The following is a 21,241-nucleotide window of genomic DNA, read 5'->3' on the forward strand; positions in this document are numbered from 1 at the left end:
TTCTGTTAATAACTTATAGAATTCAAGAAATGGGTTTATTAGTTATATTTACATGGATACCGTCACATATAGGAATAAGAGGGAATGAGTTGGCAGATAAATATGCAAAACAAGCTTCAAAATATAGTGTTATTGATATATTAGTTCCAGTTAGTAAAGAAGAAATCAAATCTATTATTAAACAAAAGGTTAAGGAAAGATGGCAGAGACAGTGGGAGGAAGATAGAACTGGTAGATGGCTGTACAGTATTCAAAGAAAAGTTGGTGCAATGAGGAGAACAGGACGAAATAGAAAGGAGGAAACAGTTATATCTAGGTTGCGTTTTGGACATACAAGGTTAAACAGTAATTTATTTAAAATAGGAAAACATCGAAATGGAAGTTGTGATTTTTGTGGTCAAGAAGAGACGGTAAAACATGTTTTGTTGTTCTGTACAAAATATTCTGTTGAGAGAAGGAAATTAGTTAGTCGGTTACAAGAAAATAAAATACAGTTAAATTTACAAGATATTTTAGGAAAAATTTCTACTTCTAAAGATATAAGTTATTTAATTAATTATCTCAAGAAAACAAAATTGATAGAAAAGATATAAGTTTTTGTTTTGCTTTGAGGGGGGTGTTTAAAGTTAGCGTCCCGATCCACACTCCATTCCAGTAGATGGCGGTAATGCACATCTAAAAGTTGCTTGCCAACCGCCATAAAAAAGAAGAAGAAGAAGAAGAAGAAGAAGAAGAAGAAGAAGAAGCAGAAAAAGAAGGAGCGTTTACGCGGAATAGACGATCTTCGACCGCGGTGCTGCTCTCGCTCCGCGGCTGTTTTTGTTTAGTAAACTCCAACTAGCTTCCTGCTGTCAGAGAAAGTGACGGAAACGCGCGGAGCGGAGCAGCGCTGAAGATGACGTCAGTAAGGCAGGAGATGAGGAGCGGTGAGTGGAAGCTCGTGACTCTGATAGCTTGTTGCTAAGCTAACCTCCCGGCGAAGCGGTAAACACATGCAGGTACGGAGGCTGCTCCGGTAACGGACCGTGGCTCGGTGCTCGGTGGTTGAGACGCCGACCCGAGTCAAGAAGACAATAAAAGCCTCTCTGACGCGTGGCAGTGTTATTTCCACGCGTTAAACGGTTGTTTGTCAGCTAGTTTGGAGGTGGGGGGTCCCACGTGAAGGTGTTCCCTCCCTGGACACGAGTCTGTGGGAAGAGAGAGATCTGCGGGGACGAGGAGCGGATGGACATGGGGGGGGCATCAGAAAAGAGAGAGGGGAGGCGGCGTGGCGTGGCGTGGCGTGGCGTGGCGTTGGAGCCGCGGAGAGATGTCCCAAAGTTTTATGGGGAAGGATGGTTAGAGATGATAGATGACGGGCGCAGTTTGGCATGATGAATAATGACGGAGAGCAGAAAGCGTTCCCTGACCAGGTGACCAGGTGAAGGAGGATGTCACCAGGGTTCCCGTGGAGTCTAAACACGACTGGACACTTTGCCTCCACAGCTAGACAGTTAGAGCGTGTGCTCTGAGGCTCAGATCCTGCCAGATCAACTCTTTCCTGTATTGTCTGTTGTTTTCTTCATGCTGTGTAACCACTTCCCCTCATCACCTGTCTGCCTTTCATCTGGTCCCTTTCAAACTACTTTCCTTTACTTTGGACTGTTTCAGGGCTGAAGCTGTGCCGTTAAGTGCCTCTCTGCTTCCATGGAGTCCCCCAGCAACCAGCGGCAGCCAGCAGGTCTCTCCCAGTCTGCAGTCCCCCGGTCCTGACAGCCTTCCAGGAGCCTTGGTGCTTCTGTCGTCAGCTTCAACCTCACCATCGTCACCGTCCCATGTGATGGCACATCTGTCCTGATTCAGACTGCGTGGGCCCCAGAGGGTTCGGATCATCAGCTCACACTGTCCTGATTCCACGGGGGAGGGGGGGAGATCTGCACTTTGGCATTTTTGGGGGCAGCCATGAGCGCTGTTGGTCAGGGGTCATCAAGAACTTCTTCATCAAGTTGGAGCTGACGTTTCTAATTCCTTCCTGCTGAAGAAGCACTCTGAGCAGGGAGTCTTCACCGTCTTTCTCTATCCTCTGCAGCAACGCCGCACCATGCCCACCAACCAGTCATCGCCCTGGGGGGGAGGGAATGTCAGGGGATGTTCCAGTGCACGTGATTCTCCCACGGCTGCCTTTAAGGTGTCTTTCCAGAACCCTCCCACGGAGCTCCCCAAGGCCAACAAGCGAGACCCACCTCTGGCGTCTGCTGTCGTTTCCTCCGTGTCTTCATCTGCTTTTCCTGTGTGGGAGAAAGAGGGTGGACACAGTTCAACGTCCTGGAGTCACCATGTTGCCACAGAGCGGTTGGTAAGCCAGCTAGAAAAGCAGAACGCAACCCAGAGACCAACTCAGGACCTGGCACCAGCCAAAGCCAAGCAAAGTGCCCGCAGCGGTGCGTTTAAGGAAGCCCCACTGAGAGGGGTCACCCAAGCCCACAGTCCTCAGCCTGGAAGCGGGTCAGCATTGCAGAGCGCTCCCCGTTCAACAGGTGACGCGCCCCCAGACTCTCCATCAGGCTGTGAGCTGTTCGTCAGAGGACACGCCGCAGGGCGGCGCAGCGCCCAGCTGATGGTGAGCGCGTATACGGGGACCCGTTTCCTCCTGCTTGTTGTAAAAAATATCGCTGGTGGCCCTGTGCTTTGCTTTTTGCCTCTGAGACACGTTTCTCTCCAGGTCATTGCTCAGACTTTCTGCCATGAACTGGACAGGTTCATTATCCAGGAATAAGTCACAATCACTGACTGCTCTGACCTCGTTTGTGAGAACAGTGAATATCACCCAATCACTGCACAGCATTCCGACTCTTTGTCACATCAGAAACAGCAACTTTGCTTGATTTTATTGGCATTCTTTGAATTAGACGATCACATATACGTGTAAAGCCAAAGTAGCACTCTGTGTGTGTGGTGTCAGGATCTGATCGCTCCGCTCTTTGCTCCGCTCTTTGCTCCGCTCTTCGCTCCGGTAACGCCCGTTTAGGCGCCCTAATGGAGAAAAATAGTCGGCACGTATTGGTTTTAGCTTGTGAGGGTAACGCCCTCCTGTTAGCAATTTTGTTGGTAAGAATGACTCAAAGTCTTCTTGAGGGGTTCCAGTCCAGTAGGACCTGACCACGTCATCAACCCAGCATGCATTGAGCTGGTGAAAAAATGGTGACCTCCATGGGTGAAAAATATGACGGAGAATATTGAAATTTTTTAAGTAATGAGTTTTTACTTTTCACAAACAGCAATTTTTAATTAAATAGGAAAGTTCCAACATTTGGGCCAGCATGTCCTTTCTAGGACATCTTCTACAGTCTGTTTGCTCTTTTCTCCAAGGTTGCCATTGGTGACCATGAAATGACAGCAGTCACCTGGCTCATTGTGACACACATTAACATTCATGAGGTTGGTTTCATTGAGCATTTCTAGTAGAATCTGGGCAGAACATAGGGCAGAACCTGGTACCAAACGCTCAGCTACAGCTGGGATCTGTGAAGGGAAAACATCTGATTATGGCTTTTGGACATTTGCAAACCTTTAGTATGGATCCTAGGCAATGTTTTCTAAAGCAGACTTCTGGCATGAATCACTAATAGTTGTTCTTTCTCTGTGAAATTAAAGCTTGGTTTGTTCTTTTAGAACCCAACCCCAGCTTCCTCCTGACGTGTCCACTGGGTTCCTTGGTCTCTGTGATGCTGCTTGTTCTCTGAGGTTCTCTGAGGAACCTCTGGGTCTAGAACCAGAACAGCTGCAGTCAGACACACTTGGACTGTAATGAGGCGTTACTAGAAAGCAGTTGATTCTGCTGGATCTGATTAGCTGGGTCGACATTTTTCAGATTAAAAAAAGCCACAGATCCTATTCTTTCTAGGGTGACTAGCACTTGAAATCTCAGTGAAATACAAAGTCAAAGCGGTATCAATCCTTTGTGTGACCTTTTTTTGTGAATTGATTTTCTGGTGACACTTCTTCTGTTTTATGTCCTCAGCCTGAGGCTTCAGACTGTTTCTGTTCCCCACCAGTGCCTCAGCCCTGCCTTAAGCTTTCCAAACATCAGGGAACAAAGTTGTGGAGTTCCAGCCACACTGGGACAAAACTAGAAACGCGGAGCACAAAGAGGCAGACGAACGCGCCACGGAGGAGCCATTCGGCCAAAACGGCATCAAAATGCGGCCAGTGGCAAAGCGGCCGAGCATCACGGCCGTCTTTAACCAATCAGCTGCTGGTTAAAGGTGGTCCTCCAGCTGTTCTAGCAGCAGCCTCAAACAGCAAGCCCCAGAGTTGGTCATGGAGCCGGCGGGCCAGCCGCAGTGGACCTGCTTCCTCATGCAGCGTCCACATGGTGGCTGAGCACGGTGACGGCCAGCAGCTGCAGCGCACACAGCTCCACGCTAAAGAAGGTGATCAGTTTATGTTTGATCTTCTAATCCTCTTGCATGTGACACAAGCATGAAGAATCAGTGGGATCTGCAGATCCCAATTAACACCTAACCTCACTTTGGACTATAAGGCGCACTTAAAATTTTCTCAAAAATTCAAGGTGTGCCTTATATATGCTTACCATTGGGATTACTGACCCATTTTATTTTTAATGTTTTTATTTTATGTGGTACAGTGCACTCAAATCTGTTAAAACGTGTGCTTACTAAAGTCGGACTTTAGTAAGCAACAAGCTGCTCGGCTCATTGATATTCAGAGCATTACGGTACACTGTGTCACCACCTGGTCAGACCCCTGAGCTGTCTACCAGACTGCCTGACTGTAATGTCAAAACTAGAAATGAATTCATGTAAAGACCCCCACATTCTCCACGTTCTACGCGCACAGCTTAACTTTTAGGACTTCTTAGAGGCAAGAAGTCTTCACATGGACCTGTTTTCTATGCGACACCGAGCTTGATGCACTGAGCTGCTACAAGCAGGCGGTCACAAGGACGCACAGCATCAGGTCCTCTCTGTTCTCAGTGACGGGGGGAGCCTGCTGGGAAGTGTAGTCCTCCCGGTGGAGACGGACAGACAGCTGCGTACGTGAAGGGGCGCGGTGATATTACACACTTAGGAAGAATATTTATTGCGCCTTATGGTGTGAAAAATACAGTAGTTTAAACCTGATTTTAAAAGGTTAAAGTCATAAAAGGATTGTTTTTGGTCATGTGTGGCCATCCTGGTAATGAATCCTACCTGACTCTGCCCTATGACTGATGTGGCTCCGTGTCCTGCAGGAGCCTTGGTGGGCTCAGTGACCAACCAGATTTCAGCCATCCACCTCACACCGGCCCAGTCCCTCACCTCATCTCCATCCGTGACAGAGGAGCAGCTGACTAGGTTAGTTGATGCTTTTAGCTCGTCTTCTTGTCCTTGGATCATTTCATGTGGACTGTTTCACTCCTGCTTTGTTTCTCCAGGTCAGAGTGTGTGATGCAGGTGGATGGGGTTGAGGAGGAGCTTCCTGATGAGCTGGAAGGTGACTGCAGTGGTGACGGTGAGCGGATTAAAAGTGCCGTTTTATTCAGTCACTCAGATCCTAAAAGCTTTTAGTCAGGTTGACTAAGTTATTAAAGTAACATGCATCCAAAAATCACTATGGGATGGAGTAACAGCCACCACTGCAGGCTCCTACCGTCCGCTGCTCGATGGATTCCCAGTTATTAGTTATTGAATCCAAGCACCTGGTCATCTAAATCATTATTTTAGTTTGCACCAATGGGAAAATCCCAGCAAATGCATTTCCAACAGGTACAGACAGAAAAGAGAAAATAAATCCAGATTTCTGTGCTCTCCTGGAACTCTGGTTGGATTGTATGGAGACAACGCTTCAGGAGTCTCTGACTGGTTATCTCTGTTTTCAGATGACTCTGAATGTTATTCCATTATCGCATCTTCTTCTGCTGCTTCGCTCCCTAACCTCTCTAGGTAACACACACACACACACACACACACACACACACACACACACACACACACACGTTGGTATGTACATCACTGTGTAGACCAGGGGTCACCAACATGGGGCCCAATGACCCCATGTGGGGCCCTCAGGCCTGTTTTAAAATAATAGCAAAACACTCCAATGAGCTGCATTTAAAATGATATTTTTAATTTCCTTTTTATTGATACTTGTATTTACCCAGATTTAAAAATGACAAAAGCATTAAGTGTATTTATATTATGTAAAGATAATCTTGTAGTTCAAAGATCAGTGCAGGTAACCCTTCGTATGACGCGGTACTGATGGAGTAGCTCCTGGCTTCATAAAATACATTTTCATTGTGTGGACCTTGCAAAATGTCTTTAAAATGCCAATTGTCCACACAACGTTGGTCTGTCACGTTTGTGTCCACACCACGATAGACATACAAGTACACACACACACACACACACCGTTCCCTTTAGGATATTGTTACATTTCAGAAAGCAATCCAAAAAAGTTCAAAGGGAAGGAATCACATTGAAAGGCACCTGATCCTTGATAATAAATCTAAAAAGTAGGAAGATTTTTTTCAGATGCAGTATGTTCAGAAAGGATTAAATATTCAACATCTTGCTGTCTAGGGACGGGCGATATGGACTTTAAATTTTATCACCATGTGTTGTGGAACTATTGTGATAATGATAAAGTGATTATAAAAGAATATTACTAGCTTCTTGTAGGGTTTTTTAGGGAATTTTGCGGCTGTGATCTTGTCAATTCTAGTGCCCTAAATAAAAATACTATCCTTTAAAATGTAATGTAATGTAACAGATATTAAAACAAAGTTCTAAATGTTTCATCAGGACAAGTTACATAAACAAATGTGATTTCTATCACTATACTGCATACCGTAATGGTATATTTTTCAGTTTATTGAAACTTATCGATGCTCTGAAGAAACCAACAGTAAAGAAAATGGCTAAAATAATAATCCTGTCAGTTTCAGACATCACGACTAATTAAAATTTATTGTTACCAAGATAAAGCCAAATTCTTCTCATTAGAAGCTTTTGGCGATGCGATAAGGTCCATTGCTGTCATTCAGCAGGTGAGCTAACCTCTGATTGCTCCTCCCCTCCATGCTTCTCTCTCTCTCTCTCTCTCTCTCTCTCTCTCTCTCTCTCTCTCTCTGTCTGTCTCTGTCTCTCTCTCTGTCTCTCTGTCTCTGTCTGTCTCTCTCTCTCTCACACATATATATATTCTCTGTGCGTTTATTGTTGGAAGGGAGTGAAAGCAGAGGATGGTGGTGGAAAGCTCTGCTGTGTTGTCTCTGGACATTGTTGTGCTGTTAGACTCACAGCTGATTGTCTTGTAAAACAGCCCAGATCAGGAGCACTATTGTTGCCTTTTACCCCCAGCTGCTTTGTTCTGAACTTATTTTGCATGCACTGACCCCGCCCCACCACCAACTGAACTCTCCCCATCTCCACCTAAAAGCTCCACCTGTCTATAGTCCATCTGGCTAGAGATCTGTGTGTGGTTCCATAGTGAGCCTGTCAGTGGTGGAAGACGTTTTCCTGCCTCCTATATGACGGTCATGTGAGTACGTTGGAGCTGTTGCCCTAACCTTTTTATGACGGTAAAGTCTGCTGCTCTGTGTTCATAAGCCTTTGTAGTTGGTGTTGGCCATCGTTAAGTGACTATCTGAAGCGTGGGATTAGTATGGCCTTTCAGCTAGTCCTCCGTTCCTCGGTGTGTGAAAGGTGTCTGACACCTAATCCTTCCTGCCAGCCATGTATTGCACCTTGTGTTACAAAGTGAATCGGTGACCTGATGCCAGCTAGTGTTAGTTAAATGTCACTGAGGGCACCTGGTGCTGCGTTACCTGTAATCCGCTCAGGTTCTGCTTTGCTTTTCTAATTACAAGCCCTGCTGCTGGGATCCTGTTGATAGATCTACTCTAGAGATTTATATTTTGAATGCAAGGAGGTTCTGTTCAGTCTAATATACTTTCAAATATTTTTTTAATAGTGTCAACTCCTAGTTTAGTGATCAGAGATTTGGTTGGAGTTACATTGCATGACAGAAAATCTACAAATAAACAGACCATATAAATGGAATTGGTCACATTTTAGGCAAGCTCAGCGGTTTCCTCGTCAGGTTGGTTTATTATTCTTTCCCAACTAGGAGTCCTATAATGTTCCACAAAAGTTTAAGCAACAATTCCCAGGTGTACTTTGAGATGAAAACAGAACTGCGATCATGATCGCTGTTGCAGATTGTTTAAAAGTAACTCTGGAGACTCCAGTCTGTTAACGATATGTTTTCAGGGGTTCTGGGTCAGCAATCCAGATCTTTGAATCCAGGTGTTCCAGTCACCTCCACAGCGTAAATATCCAGAACCTCGGCCTACAGACAGTAAGCCAGGTTGATTTGGACAAAGTGACGTTCCTGGTGCTGTAGGAACAGTTTGGTGACGGTCCGTTCCCTTTCCAGCAGTGCTGCACACAAAGCGAGCTCCACGTAGATGTAGCTTTGCACAGATTCCTCATCTCACTCTGATAGGACTCTCGTGTGAATGGGAGTGCAGCCGGTGGGCCGGGCCTTCTCTTCCATCATCTGTGTCGGACCTCTCAAATGTGTTCCTAGAGGAATGGTGAAAAACATCCCATAGAGGCCCTCTAGTCTCCACCCTGTGGCTAAGCGTCCTGGGACTGAGGAAACTGTTACGGCTGTAAAAGGTCAGAGCGTATAGACCAAGAATGAGATGACTTGGGTTCACGTGAGTGTGAAGCCAGAGTAGTGAAGCCAGAGTAGTGAAGCCAGAGTAGTGAAGCCATGAATGTCCATCAGAATGTCCTTCTTCTTCTTTGTTTTCCTGGTCAATCCTTTTTATTGAGCAGTTTCCATCCTGGCTCTTTCTAATGTCCGGTGTTTTCTGGAGAATACTGAGGAGTAACCAGAACAAATCTGTAAACCCTTAACCTGATAAACTCCTCACCTCCTCTTCAGCATCGAGGAGCCCATGATATTGGGGGTAGAGGGCGATCGAGAAGAGCGACCCGCCCTTGTCCCCAGCTTGTTTCCACTCATCCCCCCCACTCTCTACTTCAGCACAGCCAATGAGAAAGGTCAGCAGTGACTCCTGTGTTGTTTCAGCCGGCTAGCTGCTCTTCACCAGCTCATCATCCTGTCTTGTGTGTCCTGCAGTGGAGCTGCTGCCTGCTGAACAAAGACGGCTACTCAAATGGAAGATGAGCTCCGTTACTCCCAACATTGTCAAGCACACCATCGCCAGGTCTCACTTCAAAGTCACCAAGAGTGAGTCTCACACTCGGTGCTCTTCTCTGGTGTACTCAGTGTAGTGGATCACTTCAGGTCCAGCAGTTTCTAGCACTAGGAAAGTTAAGCCAGGCTTTGAGATGTACCTGCAGACTTGGGTCTACTAGTGACGCGTGTGTTGTTGATGCAGAAAGCTCTGACTGGCTAGGCTGCTGGGGGCACCACATGAAGTCTCCTGGCTTTCGGGCGATTGGAGAGCACCAGAAGGTGAGTCTCAGCAGAAGCTCTCCAGCTGATGTCCCAGCAGACCCAAAAACCTAATGTAGCTGTTGTCTTCTTGTAGTTGAACCATTTTCCAGGAACCTTTCAAATCGGCAGGAAGGACCGGCTTTGGAGGAATCTGTCCAAGATGCAGCTTCGCTTCGGCAAGCAGGAGTTCAACTTTTTTCCACGGACATTCATCCTTCCTCAGGATATCAAGCCGCTCCGCAAGGCCTGGGAAGACGGCAGCTCCAGGCAGAAGTGGATTGTCAAACCTGTACGTTCTGCATCTTTCTAACGTTTTGTGAAATACTTCTAAACGTTGCACAGGGTAGGGATAATTGGACATATTGCACATTTGGCTTTCAAAAATATTGCTGGTTAATTAAAACAAAGTTCCCTTTCCTTACTCTATAGCTGTTGACAGCATACAACTATATTCCATTCAGTCTCAATGTTCCTAATTCCTCTAAAATATTTTAATGACTGTTTAAACTTACAGACCTTCTGTACGATTTTCAGTGTAATAATCTAGAGTTTGGGGGACAGAAAACAAGCTCAGACAGTAAAACTGTGTTCCTGCTGGCCTGAATGGCTTTTATTTCCAGCTTGTCTAGTGTAGGCAAGGCAAGTTGATTTCTAAAGCACATTTCACTACAAGTTCTTTACATGATTAAAACACAGGAAAACAGAATAAAGGCAAGTAGAAAAACTTGGAATAAAATATAGGAAAATGGAAACTAAAAGCAAATATTAATGATTTTAAAACAGTTTGACTACAAAGTTGAACTAATGATGTTTCAGTAAAACAGTTTAACTAGAACAGTTAAAATCCTGAACAGATGTGTTTTTAATCTCGATTTAAATGAACTCAAGCTTTCAGCACTTTTACAGTTTTCTGGAAGTTTGTTCCAGATCAGTGGAGCATAGGAACTGAATGCTGCTTCTCCATGTTTGGTTCTGGTTCTGCAGAGCAGGCTGGAGCCAGAAGACCTGAGTGGTCTGGAGGGTTGATGCCCTGATAACAAGTCTGTGATGGATTTAGGTGCTAATTCAGGGATTTATAGACTAACAGAAGGATTTTAAAGTCTATTCTCTGAGATCCAGGGAGCCATGGAAGGACTTCAGAACCGGGTCCATGTTCTCTACGTTCTTAGTCTTAGTGAGGGCAGCAGCGTTGTGGATCAGCTGCTGTCTAGTAAACACTTTAATGGTTGTAATTAAATTAAAAAGATTGGGATTGTCATGTGACTTGCTGCTCCATTGCATTTTCTACATTATATGAATCATTAGATTAAAATTTAAATGCATCTTGGGTATATTATATATATCTTCATTTGCACGTTCACCAGCATCTCTGTACCAGCTTTAGGTCCTTGGAAATGAATCTGGTTCCAGATCCAGATGATTTCCATGAATGTGTTTAGATCCAGAGTCAGAAATCCTTGTTTTCCAGGTTTCACCAGGATTTCCACATTCTTGTCACACACAATGAATTTGGTGCGCCGGTTTAACCACGTCAGACTAGAAGTCAATCGATCCATCGGCCGGCTGATATTTTCTATTTTTTTCTGTATCAGTATCAGCCGATCTGTGCATACGTGTGCTGATCCATTAGTGCATGCAGCAGCCGTGGTGTGACTTGACGTGAAGCGCATACATCGCTGCTCCCTCCCTGGCATGTAGCGACTGCTAATGTAAGACTGGGATATGTTTTTAACTTTTAATGTAGTTTTAAGTGTCTAATTTAGCGGTATCTGGCCTTTAAAATCTGTCTGTGTCAGTGGGGGGAACAGCGGTGTCTGAAAAGCCGTATCTGATCTCCAGCTGGCCAGCTGCCACTGCTGTGTGTGTGTGTGTGTTCCCATGTAGAATCATGTATCCACATAAAGATAATTACCCATCACCACGCGTACAGCATCTAACTTTACTGAAAATAATGTCCGTACACTGCAGCAGTGTCTCCCCATCAAACTAAATAAGCTCTTTTCTCACTCCTTTTTCTACATGATCGGATTAGAAATGTATTTGGATTAAATATGGGAATACAATCAATTATTCCTGTTTTATTTTCGCCACTCGCCAACTCTGAAATAAATCAGAACATGCTGTTTACATCGGGTGCACGTGCGCACTCGGCTCAGTTTGCCACATTCAGAATAATTTGAGTCTGATAAGTGTTTATATGCACATTGATGGGATTATCAATCGGCATAAACCACCCCTCTCATTCAGAATATAATTTCATTCCATTTGCTCCTATCATCAGATTATGATCGGCCGTTTATTCCGATTACTTTTGTCCATGGAAACGTAGCTAAGGTGCTATGTTCTGTAAATTGGAGCAAAGTGCATCCTTAAGAGTTTGTTTTTTCTTTGTACCTTTTTAGACTGCAGTCTGTAGCCGAATTTTAATATCAGCCGGCTTAAACACAGGTTTTGAGACTTGTGTAACATTTGTTATCGTTGTCATTTTTATCATGTAAATGTAAGAAGAAACAAACGACATTGGCCCAAGAATCGGCAGCACATATCGGGGATTGGTTAGACTGATGTCAGAATAATTGGTATTGGCGACGGCCTTAAAAATCATGTACTGATTTATCTTTACATCAGACAGACAAGATGGTTGTGTCCTGACTGAAGTTAATTTCCAACCATTTAGCACAACATGCTTCTCTGCTTCCACTCTGTCTTTCTGTTCCACATCTCTAGACAGTCGTTCTTCTTTTGATGAAATAGCTCATATGTCTTGTTTCCTCTGGGGGAAAATGTTCTGTTATGCAGTTGTTAAGCTGTAGGACACACAGTGCACCCAATCTGTCTTTATAAGTTGTTTTAAATGCCATTCCATTCAATTTTATTTATATAGTGCCAAATCATGATACATGTCATCTCGAGGCACTTTACAAAGTCAAATTCAATCATATTATACAGATTGGTCAAAAATGTCCTATATAAGGGAACCAGTTGATTGCTTCAAAGTCCCGACAAGCAGCATTCACTCCTGGGGAACCGTAGAGCCACAGGGAGAGTTGTCTGCATTGTACATGGCTTTGCTGCAATCCCTCATACTGAGCAAGCATGAAGCGACAGTGGGAAAAAAAATTCCCCATTAACGGGAAGGAAAACCTCCGGCAGAACCGGGCTCAGTATGAACGGTCATCTGCCTCGACCGACTGGGGTTACAGAAGACAGAGCAGAGACACAACAAGAGAGACAAAAAAGCACAGAAGCACACATTGATCCAGTAATCTGTTCTACATTAGATGGTAATAGCGGGTGATCCGTCTTCTCTGGATGATGTCACAGTTAACAGAACGCCAGACCAGCAATGCAAATAGTTTTTTGGGCTGCTGTTGTCTTTTCTGGAGGTGTTTAGCCAGTAGTCAGAAATCCACTAAGCTGGGAGTGTGCTGACTGTCTCTCTTGCAGCTAGTTCTGCTTTTTAAAATGTTCTTCTGTCTCCCAGCCTGCATCAGCCAGAGGAATAGGGATCCAGGTCATCCACAAATGGAGTCAGCTGCCCCGTAAGAGGCCACTGCTGGTGCAGAAGTAAGCAGCACAGAGCCGAGCAGCCCAGGAACGCTTTAGCTTCTGGACACAAACATTTCTCTCCTGCTTCTTTGTCTGCAGATACCTTCACAAGCCCTACCTCATCGGGGGAAACAAGTTCGACCTGCGGATCTACGTCTACGTGACATCCTATGACCCGCTCCGAATTTACGTGTTTTCTGATGGACTGGTGCGATTTGCCAGCTGCAAGTGAGAATAAGCGACATCCTTTAACGTAATGTGGAGTGGAACTGGTGCCCACTGAGGAACAGGTTCTGTTTCCCTGCAGGTATTCGTCTTCCATGAAGACTCTGAACAACAAGTTCATGCACCTGACCAACTACAGCGTAAACAAGAAAAACTCAGAGTACCAGACAAACAGTGACGACAAAGCCTGCCAAGGACACAAATGGTAACCCGCGGGAGATTTGGGATTTGGTTTCTGCGTGGAGAACCAAGACATCCATTGCATAGACGGACGTGTGTATACTGTTGACTAGAGCTGCAGAATATGTTGAATTGTAGTCACCATCACAGTACCGCACTATGCAACATCACAGTCACTAGCACTGGGTCAAATCTCTAGATTTAGGCTTGATTCTTTCCAGTCCAATCTCAAATTGGATTGCTGACATTAAAAACACATTTTTAGCCGTTACCTGAATTACATGAGTGTAGTTATGCAACATATTGATACTAGTATTATATTAACATTGAACAGCAAATCAATAAAGTAATGGTAGTTAATGGCAGCTGTAAGGACTGAATGTTGAGGGGAGCAAACCCAGACAGATCCTGGCTAGACAACACACGACACCAGAGATATCTACAGCTGCTGTTTGAACCCTAACCTGGTGCTTTTTAAAAATATGACTCCCACAGTGGAGTGTGAGTTATTTTATTTGTTCAATCAATCTTTGGTTATATGACTCGATCATTAGCTTTTAATTTGGGAATCGATTCAGAATTGGGAAATCAATGTTTTTTAACACAGCCCTAACGGTGACAGAGGACCACTTGAATGCAATATTTGGTAGAATGTTATATTGCAGTTTCCATCCATCCGTTTTCTGAGCCGCTTAATCCCTCATGTGTCGCGGGGGTGCTGGTGCCTATCTCCAGCGTTCACCTGGCGAGAGGCGGGGTTCACCTGGACAGGTCGCCCGTCTGTCACAGGGCTATATTGCAGTTTCCGCATGCAGATAAAATATTCAGGCTGTTGGATAGATTTTCACTGCCCTCGATGTCCACATGTGAATGTTTTAGTAATAATAATAATAATAATAATAGCTTCAATTTATATAGCACCTTTCAAAATACCCAAGGTCGCTTTACAAGAGTGTGGGTAGGGACAGGGTGGGGGTTTAGGGAGGATAGGCAAGTAGCCACGATGCTAAAGCTCAGAGATGTTGTCGAGTCCATTGTGATGGAGAAGTCTGGAAAATTCAGGCTATTTGTGACTGATATCACTGGCACATCATTTAGTAATTGCAGTTGCATGTTTTGCTGATATGGTGTAGCCCTGCTGTTGACATTCAGCCAATAGAAAGCAGGTTCTCCTCCCTTTTAGGAATGTAAAAGTCAAAGCTGCATTGTTTGTCTTTTCAGGGCTCTGAAGGCTTTGTGGAACTACCTTGGCTCTAAAGGAATCAACACCACCCTTATATGGGAGAAGATTAAAGACATTGTGATCAAAACTATTATAGCGTAAGTTTTCCACTTACTGACAACCTGTACAGCTGGCAGGCCTTAAGGGTGTTTACTCTGCAACACCTTGCATGCTATAGCCTTCATGTTGTAAAGGTAAATCTTCCACCATTGAGGTGCATCAGTGATTATGTGCTACTTGCCTCTTTTCCCAGTAGCTGTTGCTATTTTAAGGCGGTTTTTCTGTCAGAACATGCTGACCTAGTAACGGCACGTTTTGTTTTCAAATTGCATCATTAAATCTGCACCAAGATGGGGATCAGATTCACTTCTTTTAAGGGATCCATGATTTGTTGAACATATTGGCTTAAATATGTTGTAATTTTCCTATTAACTTAAAAATTGCTGTTTGTGATACGTAAAAATGCATAATTAATTCACAAATTGTATATTTTTTGTTATATTTGAGGTCGCCATTTTTTTCACCTGTGCAATGCATGCTGGGTTGATGATGCTGTTAGGTCCGATGGACTGGAACCTGCAAAGTTAACACAGGAAAGTTAACATTACCCAAACAGCTTTTCATCAGATTGAGTTTGACTGGTATAAATTTAGACAACGGTGTCGCTGCTGGCTGTAATTTCACAACAAAAAAAATGAGGTGGAAAAAGAGTGATGCTGGAAGAAAGGAACTTCCAAAGGACCCACATTTGTGCTCTCAGCAGTCCCCTCAAGAAGACTTTGAGTCATTCTTACCAACAAAACAGGTGGGCACTACCCTCACAAGCTAAAACCAATGCCACCACACACAGAGCACATCCTTAACTTTGTGTTTTCAGTTTAGAAAACTCCAGATGAGTTTTGTCAGAATGAAGCCGGCGCTGTATTTAGTTTGACTGCATTGTTCAAAAACGATTTAAAGAAGGATCTTAAGTGTTAGTTCTGCCATATAAGGTAATGCTGACTGTCGTATGGGATTACTAGTCCATATACTAGTCCTAAAGTGCAGAAAAATCAACTTTAATGGTTCAGTAGCGGATCTAAAGCAACTCATCCACCAATGAGGCGTAAACTCAAATTTCACGGCTGCTGACGATGTTTTGATCTGGAGCAGTTTGGTAAAGTCCCTGTTTAGCGTTAGCATGCATACTCTCTTGGTGTAATTCATGGATAATTGGGCTCATAACATAATTTTGTGTTGTTCCAGTTATGTACAAACAAAATGTTTATGAAAAAACTAGTTTCCCTGCATAATAAGCCGTGTGTGAGTGGGCATCATTTATTCTACCCAACAAAATCCACACTGTGTGGCAGACTGGTTGTCAGCCTCTTCTTCTCAGTAGGACGTGTGAGATTGTTAGATGTAGCCATCAGTGATCTGGTTTTGGTTGTGGACATTTGCTGAACTGCCTTAATGAAATCTAGAAGCACAAAGGATGCTGGTCAGGTGTAGGTGCAGCTTCAGCTCTGGGTATGCTCCATGCATCCATGGGTCTGTAGTTACAGAGCCCTGTTATAACATCGCTGACGTCTTTGCCAACTTGGTTTTCTAAATGTGTTAGGACTGTGAATGTCTGTAGCTGTCAGACACGTTCACAGAGAAAACTGAATGGGACCAAACTCTGTTGGCTCTGAAAGCTAAGCAACACTAAAGTTTCCATGTTTCTGTGTTTGTTTCTCAGCTCTGAGCCTTACGTGAACAACCTGCTGCAGATGCACGTCAAAACGCCTCACAGCTGCCACGAGCTGTTTGGCTTTGACATCATGCTGGACGAGAACCTGAAGCCCTGGATCCTGGAGGTCAACATATCACCCAGGTGAGACCCAAATGCATGCACCTCTGATCAGAAGGCCGTCAAAGCACACCTGTAACTCTGCCCTCTCCTGTTCAGCCTCCACTCCAACTCAGCGCTGGACGTTTCCATTAAAGGGCAGATGATCAGAGACCTCCTGAACCTGGCCGGCTTCAGGATTCCTCCAAAAGAAGAAGTGGTCTCCTCCTGCAGCAGCGCCTCAAGCTCCACCAGCAGGTCAGCTATGAGGACAACCAGCCGATACTCCGGCTTAACTGGAGTTAAAAGGACCAGTCTTTAAAAGAGATTTCAAACCATTTCAAGGTATTGATTGGCCATCCTTCCAGAGACTGGAAGATCAGTCCAAAGATGTGGAGCAGCAAGAGGGAACGCTCTGGCTCCTCAGCTCACCAGACGAACATCAAACAGCTGCAGGTTATCTGCGCTCAGAGTTCAGCTCTGATAAATGATGATCGTTAAACATTCAGCAGGGTTTCCTCTACGATTGTTTTTAACCACGGTGGTGGTCTGACGGGGACAGCTGCCTCTGCCTGGGAGACAATGCTGAGGGATTCTTGGCTGCTCTACCTGCTGTCATGAGACAATAACGCTAGAAAGTCGTTAAATCACCAAAAACACTGAGAAACATCACTAGATTTCATTCTAGTTGCTTTTTTGAAGTAGAGAAATTGTTGCTAGTGTGGTCAGAAAAGTCCACAGATATAGCAATCGCCATGTTGGCAACGCTGGACTGTCTGCTCTAGGTTTCCTTCACTACCGAGAGCAGCGTAGCACTCACTAGCCACTTTAGCTTCATTCACTTGCAGCGAGCCAGACAGGACTCAGAGGTAAATTTTAACATTTAAATTCATTTAAAATATATTCTTTACATGTGTTTTTATTCATTCTGAAGGTGTGGCGGCTTTTATTTTGGTATGGTGGTGCGCCTCGATCAATGACATGTAGCAGAAACACTGTATTTAGAAAGTAAAAGTAAAATCATCAAAAGCATCCTAAAAGGTACAGGTAGCCAGGGAGGAGGACAACATGGGACACGCTCACATGGTCTTTTAGCGGCGCTTTGGACCAGCAGCAGACCACTGAGGGGAGAGTTGTCCGTCCCAGAGCAGAGTGGCTGTAGTCCAGTCTAGACCTAACAAAAGAGGGGATCACCCTAAAGACCACCGTGAGGTAGACCACCCTCAGATGGAAGAAGCTAGACTGGTCTGACCTGTCTATCAACTTTAAACCATTATCAAAACATTAGCCCAAGATTTTAAAGGACCAGCTGCACTGCTGTCACCTCAGGCTGATTTGCATTCACGTAAAGGAGAAAGTTTTCCACCGCTGGGATTCTGCCTTCCACGTCAACCAAGGGATTTACTGTTTCCATTCATGTAACTCTGTGTAAACCTGGATTAAAATGGCTTCCTCTGTTTGTAGTTTGTATGGAGGGAACAAGCAGCGGAGCAAAGCAGAACTTTCTGCCGACGAGAAAGTAAAACGAGCCTTCTACGTCACACAGCGCTATGCTGACCAGGTAAACACACGCATGCTTCCAGCTGTGTCACAGCAGGGTGAGTCTGGTGAAATGCCATAATCTACATTCACTGGGTGCTTTGCTCAAAAGCAGCTTCAAAGAAATTCAGTGCACAGCGGGCTCCTTTTTATTCTCAAGAAGATCCTTGAAAGGCTTCCAGGAATGACCTTAGAGCAAACTGACCTGTCTCTCTGCTCCTGCCCCGTAAAGGACTTCCTGTCATCGCTGTTGGAAATTTTGACTCCAGAGGACATCCGCGTGCTGGCAGAGAGCGAGGACGAACTGAGTCGCCGAGGAGAATTTGAGCGTGTTTTCCCATCGCCGTCATCTTCGCGCTACCTTCGCTTCTTTGAGTGTCCCAGATACCTCAACATGCTGCTGGACCAGTGGGAACAGAAGTACTGCAATGACCGCAGCAAATGTGGGTGCTCACACACAAGGAGTTCTTACTGCCTTCTGTTTGTTTACAAGAAATCTTTAGTAATCTAGCAGAAACCCTGGTGCCAAATGGTGAGGAAAAATTAGATGCTACCTTTAGTTGCATCTGTTGTGATAGAGGTGAAAACCTCCAACCTACTCTTAAGTAAAATCCTAATAACCCACACCCAGGGAGCATTGTATTTATAGATTCAATGGAAAAGTCATTCTCTTAAAGTCCCTGAAGCTGCTGAGAGACCTAACGTGGCAGGTTTGTGTCTTATTACAGGCATCAGTGTCCTGAGAGTCTACTGTCAGAGGGGCATCCATGTGGGAACCAGGGACCCTGCTCACATGGTGAGAAGCTCTGAGGCAGTCCTCCTAAGAGCTCATCATATCTGATTTGGGCTGCTTCTATATACCAGCTTTCATAAAGAAGATGGAAATGGAACATGGCACCAATAGACTGATCACAAAGGTTTGATAGTCAGTAGAAATGAAATGGCTTGAGGGCCATTTAATCACAGATCTTCTATCTGATGTCCATGTCAATGTTAACTTTATTTATATAGCACGTTTAATACAGATGCCTCTGTCCAAAGTGCTGTACACAGCATTTGGTCCCCTCTAGTTCTCAGCCGTGATCTTGGCACAACCAAAGGCAGTTGACTTCCTGATCTTGTTGAACGAGCAGGAACATGGACCAACAAAAGCCCGGAAAGATGGAGGGCAGCTAAATCATTCAAACGTTTAAAAACCCCTAACAAAGTTTTGTAACGAATCCTATAGCTGACTGGAAGCGAGTGCAGAGCCGCTGCCCCAGCAGTTCTCCTTGTTCTGATGACGTCTGCTCCACAGGGTTCCTTCACCAAGCCGCTCAGTCCACACCCTGCAGCTGAAATGAAGGCTTTGGTTCTTTAGTTTATAGATTAACCCAACTATCACAGGGCTGTACAACAACAACTGTGGTGACCCTTAGAAAAATGATCAGAAGCCAATCCAGGAGTTATAAGCTCTTGCTTTTTCGTGCCTGTAAGTAAATGAGCTGCAGCGTTCTGAACTACCTGCAGGCGATGAATGGAGGCCTGATAGAGCCCACAGTACAAAGAGTTGCAGTAGTCCAAACAACATGTAATTAAGACATGAATGGGACGTTCTAGAGCAGCATGATTTAGATAATGTAACTGGAAAAACCTAGACATAACAACTGCCCTTAGTTGCTTATCAAATTAGCTACTCAACTTGGCCAAGGCAGTGACATCAAATGGATTTCCAAACACAACTGTTTCAGTTTTAGTCATTTAGCTTTAGATAATTGTGTGCCATCCAGTTCTTCACTTCCATAAGACATTCAAACAGAATTTGCAAATTTCCTGAATTTGAAAGCAAATCAATTTGCAGATCTGCAAAACGATGAAATGAAATGTTACGCCTACTAAATATTGACCCAAGTGGCAGCAAATCCAAAGAAAACAGTATAGGTCCCAAGATAGAACCCTGCAGCACTCCACAACTGAGTGAGGCAACATCAGAGGTATAGGGAGCAAGATGCACAGGTGCTAATTTTCAGTGTTCATAATGTCCCAGCTCTGTTTAGATGCACAGAAACACCGTGCAGAACAGCATTCTTGTCATTGTTTTAACAACAGTGGCTATAGGGGCTAAACCAGAGTCACCACCTATTGTTGATTAATGCTTCATGTTCAGCTGAATAGTTCAACATGGCTTAGAAAAGAAAAAACATTTTGCTATAAAATGTGACTTAAAACACTTTTTGAAACCACTTTCTTTCAAGTGGTGCTAAAGCATCAGAATAGAGACTGAGAAGGTGAGACCCAGAAGGAAGAAACACAACTAAAGACCTAAAATGTTGAATGCCTGTCTCTGTCTTTGACTCTTTGCAGTGGTCCAAGTGTAGCTACATGCCAAGGACTGATGTCCAGAGACTCGGTGTATTGAGTCCATCTGGATCCAGGTAAACTCGTGCCACGTTGTAAATGTCCTTCCCTTTCTGTTCCGGAAAGTTAACGGCAATCCAAAAAATGCAGATATTGTTTGCATAAAAAACTGGGTTGGTCGAAATATGAGTAGTGTTATTATGACACGGACATTTATTCTTTTGGTGCAGAATTATTGTCCTGACTGATTTGTCCTCTGTGACCCTTAGTGACAGTTTCCCATTTGCTTTACTGGGAGGTCATTTTTGCAGCAAGTTTCCTACATTGACCGAGGCTGACTGTGCGCCCTCTAGTGTCCCACAGAGGACACAACGAGCTGGTAGACCTCTCCTAGGTGCATCTCAAGGCTGTGGTCATCCATGTTGCTTTCACATCTCTTTTCCTTAAACTCAACCTTTCCAGGAATGTGCCTGGATACATTACTCGCTGAAACAGAAGGCTTCTTTAGCAGCAACCTTTGTTTCTGTTGGGCTTACATTACCTGTAAACCATCATTTTTTCCCACTTAACACAGATGCATGCTCTACATGTATCCCTCTGTGTGTAAGAAACCCTTATAAAATGAATAAATGAACACTTTTTCATGATAACCTATTCTAATTAAGGTGGGACTTAAATCAGTGTAGCTGTCAGATAGGTAAAGGAACAATGAAAATAATCCGTTTAACAGGACCTCCTGGTAATATTCATGTCCACTGGTTTGAAAAGGAGCAGCTGTAATTTGCTGTGCTCAGCAGGCCAGGAAAAACTCTCTCTTGGTAAAATCTGTAAATATTTATCATGAAGCAAGTTTGGTCTTGAACAAATAAGAAAAGAATTAAAATGACGCAGCCTGACAGAGCCATGTTAGTTAACCTGAGATCATT

The 21,241-nt window shown here is 44.3% G+C and overlaps 1 protein-coding gene across 1 annotated transcript; it reads left to right on the top strand.

Annotated features, from left to right (window-relative positions):
* The first annotated feature begins 137 nt into the window (after positions 1–137).
* Positions 138–20,437, top strand: LOC105937230 (tubulin tyrosine ligase-like family, member 4). The gene is made up of 21 exons (XM_036130915.1): positions 138–410; positions 613–926; positions 1,651–2,599; positions 4,001–4,412; positions 5,234–5,336; positions 5,417–5,493; positions 5,861–5,924; positions 8,935–9,053; positions 9,133–9,243; positions 9,395–9,471; positions 9,548–9,742; positions 12,938–13,020; positions 13,102–13,230; positions 13,310–13,432; positions 14,629–14,727; positions 16,350–16,484; positions 16,560–16,697; positions 17,904–18,000; positions 18,211–18,421; positions 18,707–18,774; positions 20,322–20,437. Exons 3-21 carry the CDS (start codon positions 2,081–2,083, stop codon positions 20,394–20,396), a joined length of 2,835 nt encoding a protein of 944 aa, XP_035986808.1. The 5' UTR covers positions 138–410; positions 613–926; positions 1,651–2,080; the 3' UTR covers positions 20,397–20,437.
* Positions 20,438–21,241: the final 804 nt, after the last annotated feature.

The sequence above is a fragment of the Fundulus heteroclitus genome, unplaced genomic scaffold, assembly GCF_011125445.2.
Source record: "Fundulus heteroclitus isolate FHET01 unplaced genomic scaffold, MU-UCD_Fhet_4.1 scaffold_391, whole genome shotgun sequence".
Classification (NCBI taxonomy): Eukaryota; Metazoa; Chordata; class Actinopteri; order Cyprinodontiformes; family Fundulidae; genus Fundulus; species Fundulus heteroclitus.

What these genes read in the sequence shown, in the direction of transcription:
- LOC105937230 (XM_036130915.1), top strand. Translation starts at nt 2,081, where the DNA reads ATGCCCACCAACCAGTCATCGCCCTGGGGGGGAGGGAATGTCAGGGGA. An exon ending in TCGCTCCCTAACCTCTCTAG is followed by an intron (nt 5,925 to 8,934) that starts GTAACACACACA and finishes CCTCCTCTTCAG; the next exon opens with CATCGAGGAGCCCATGATAT. An exon ending in CGATTGGAGAGCACCAGAAG is followed by an intron (nt 9,472 to 9,547) that starts GTGAGTCTCAGC and finishes GTCTTCTTGTAG; the next exon opens with TTGAACCATTTTCCAGGAAC.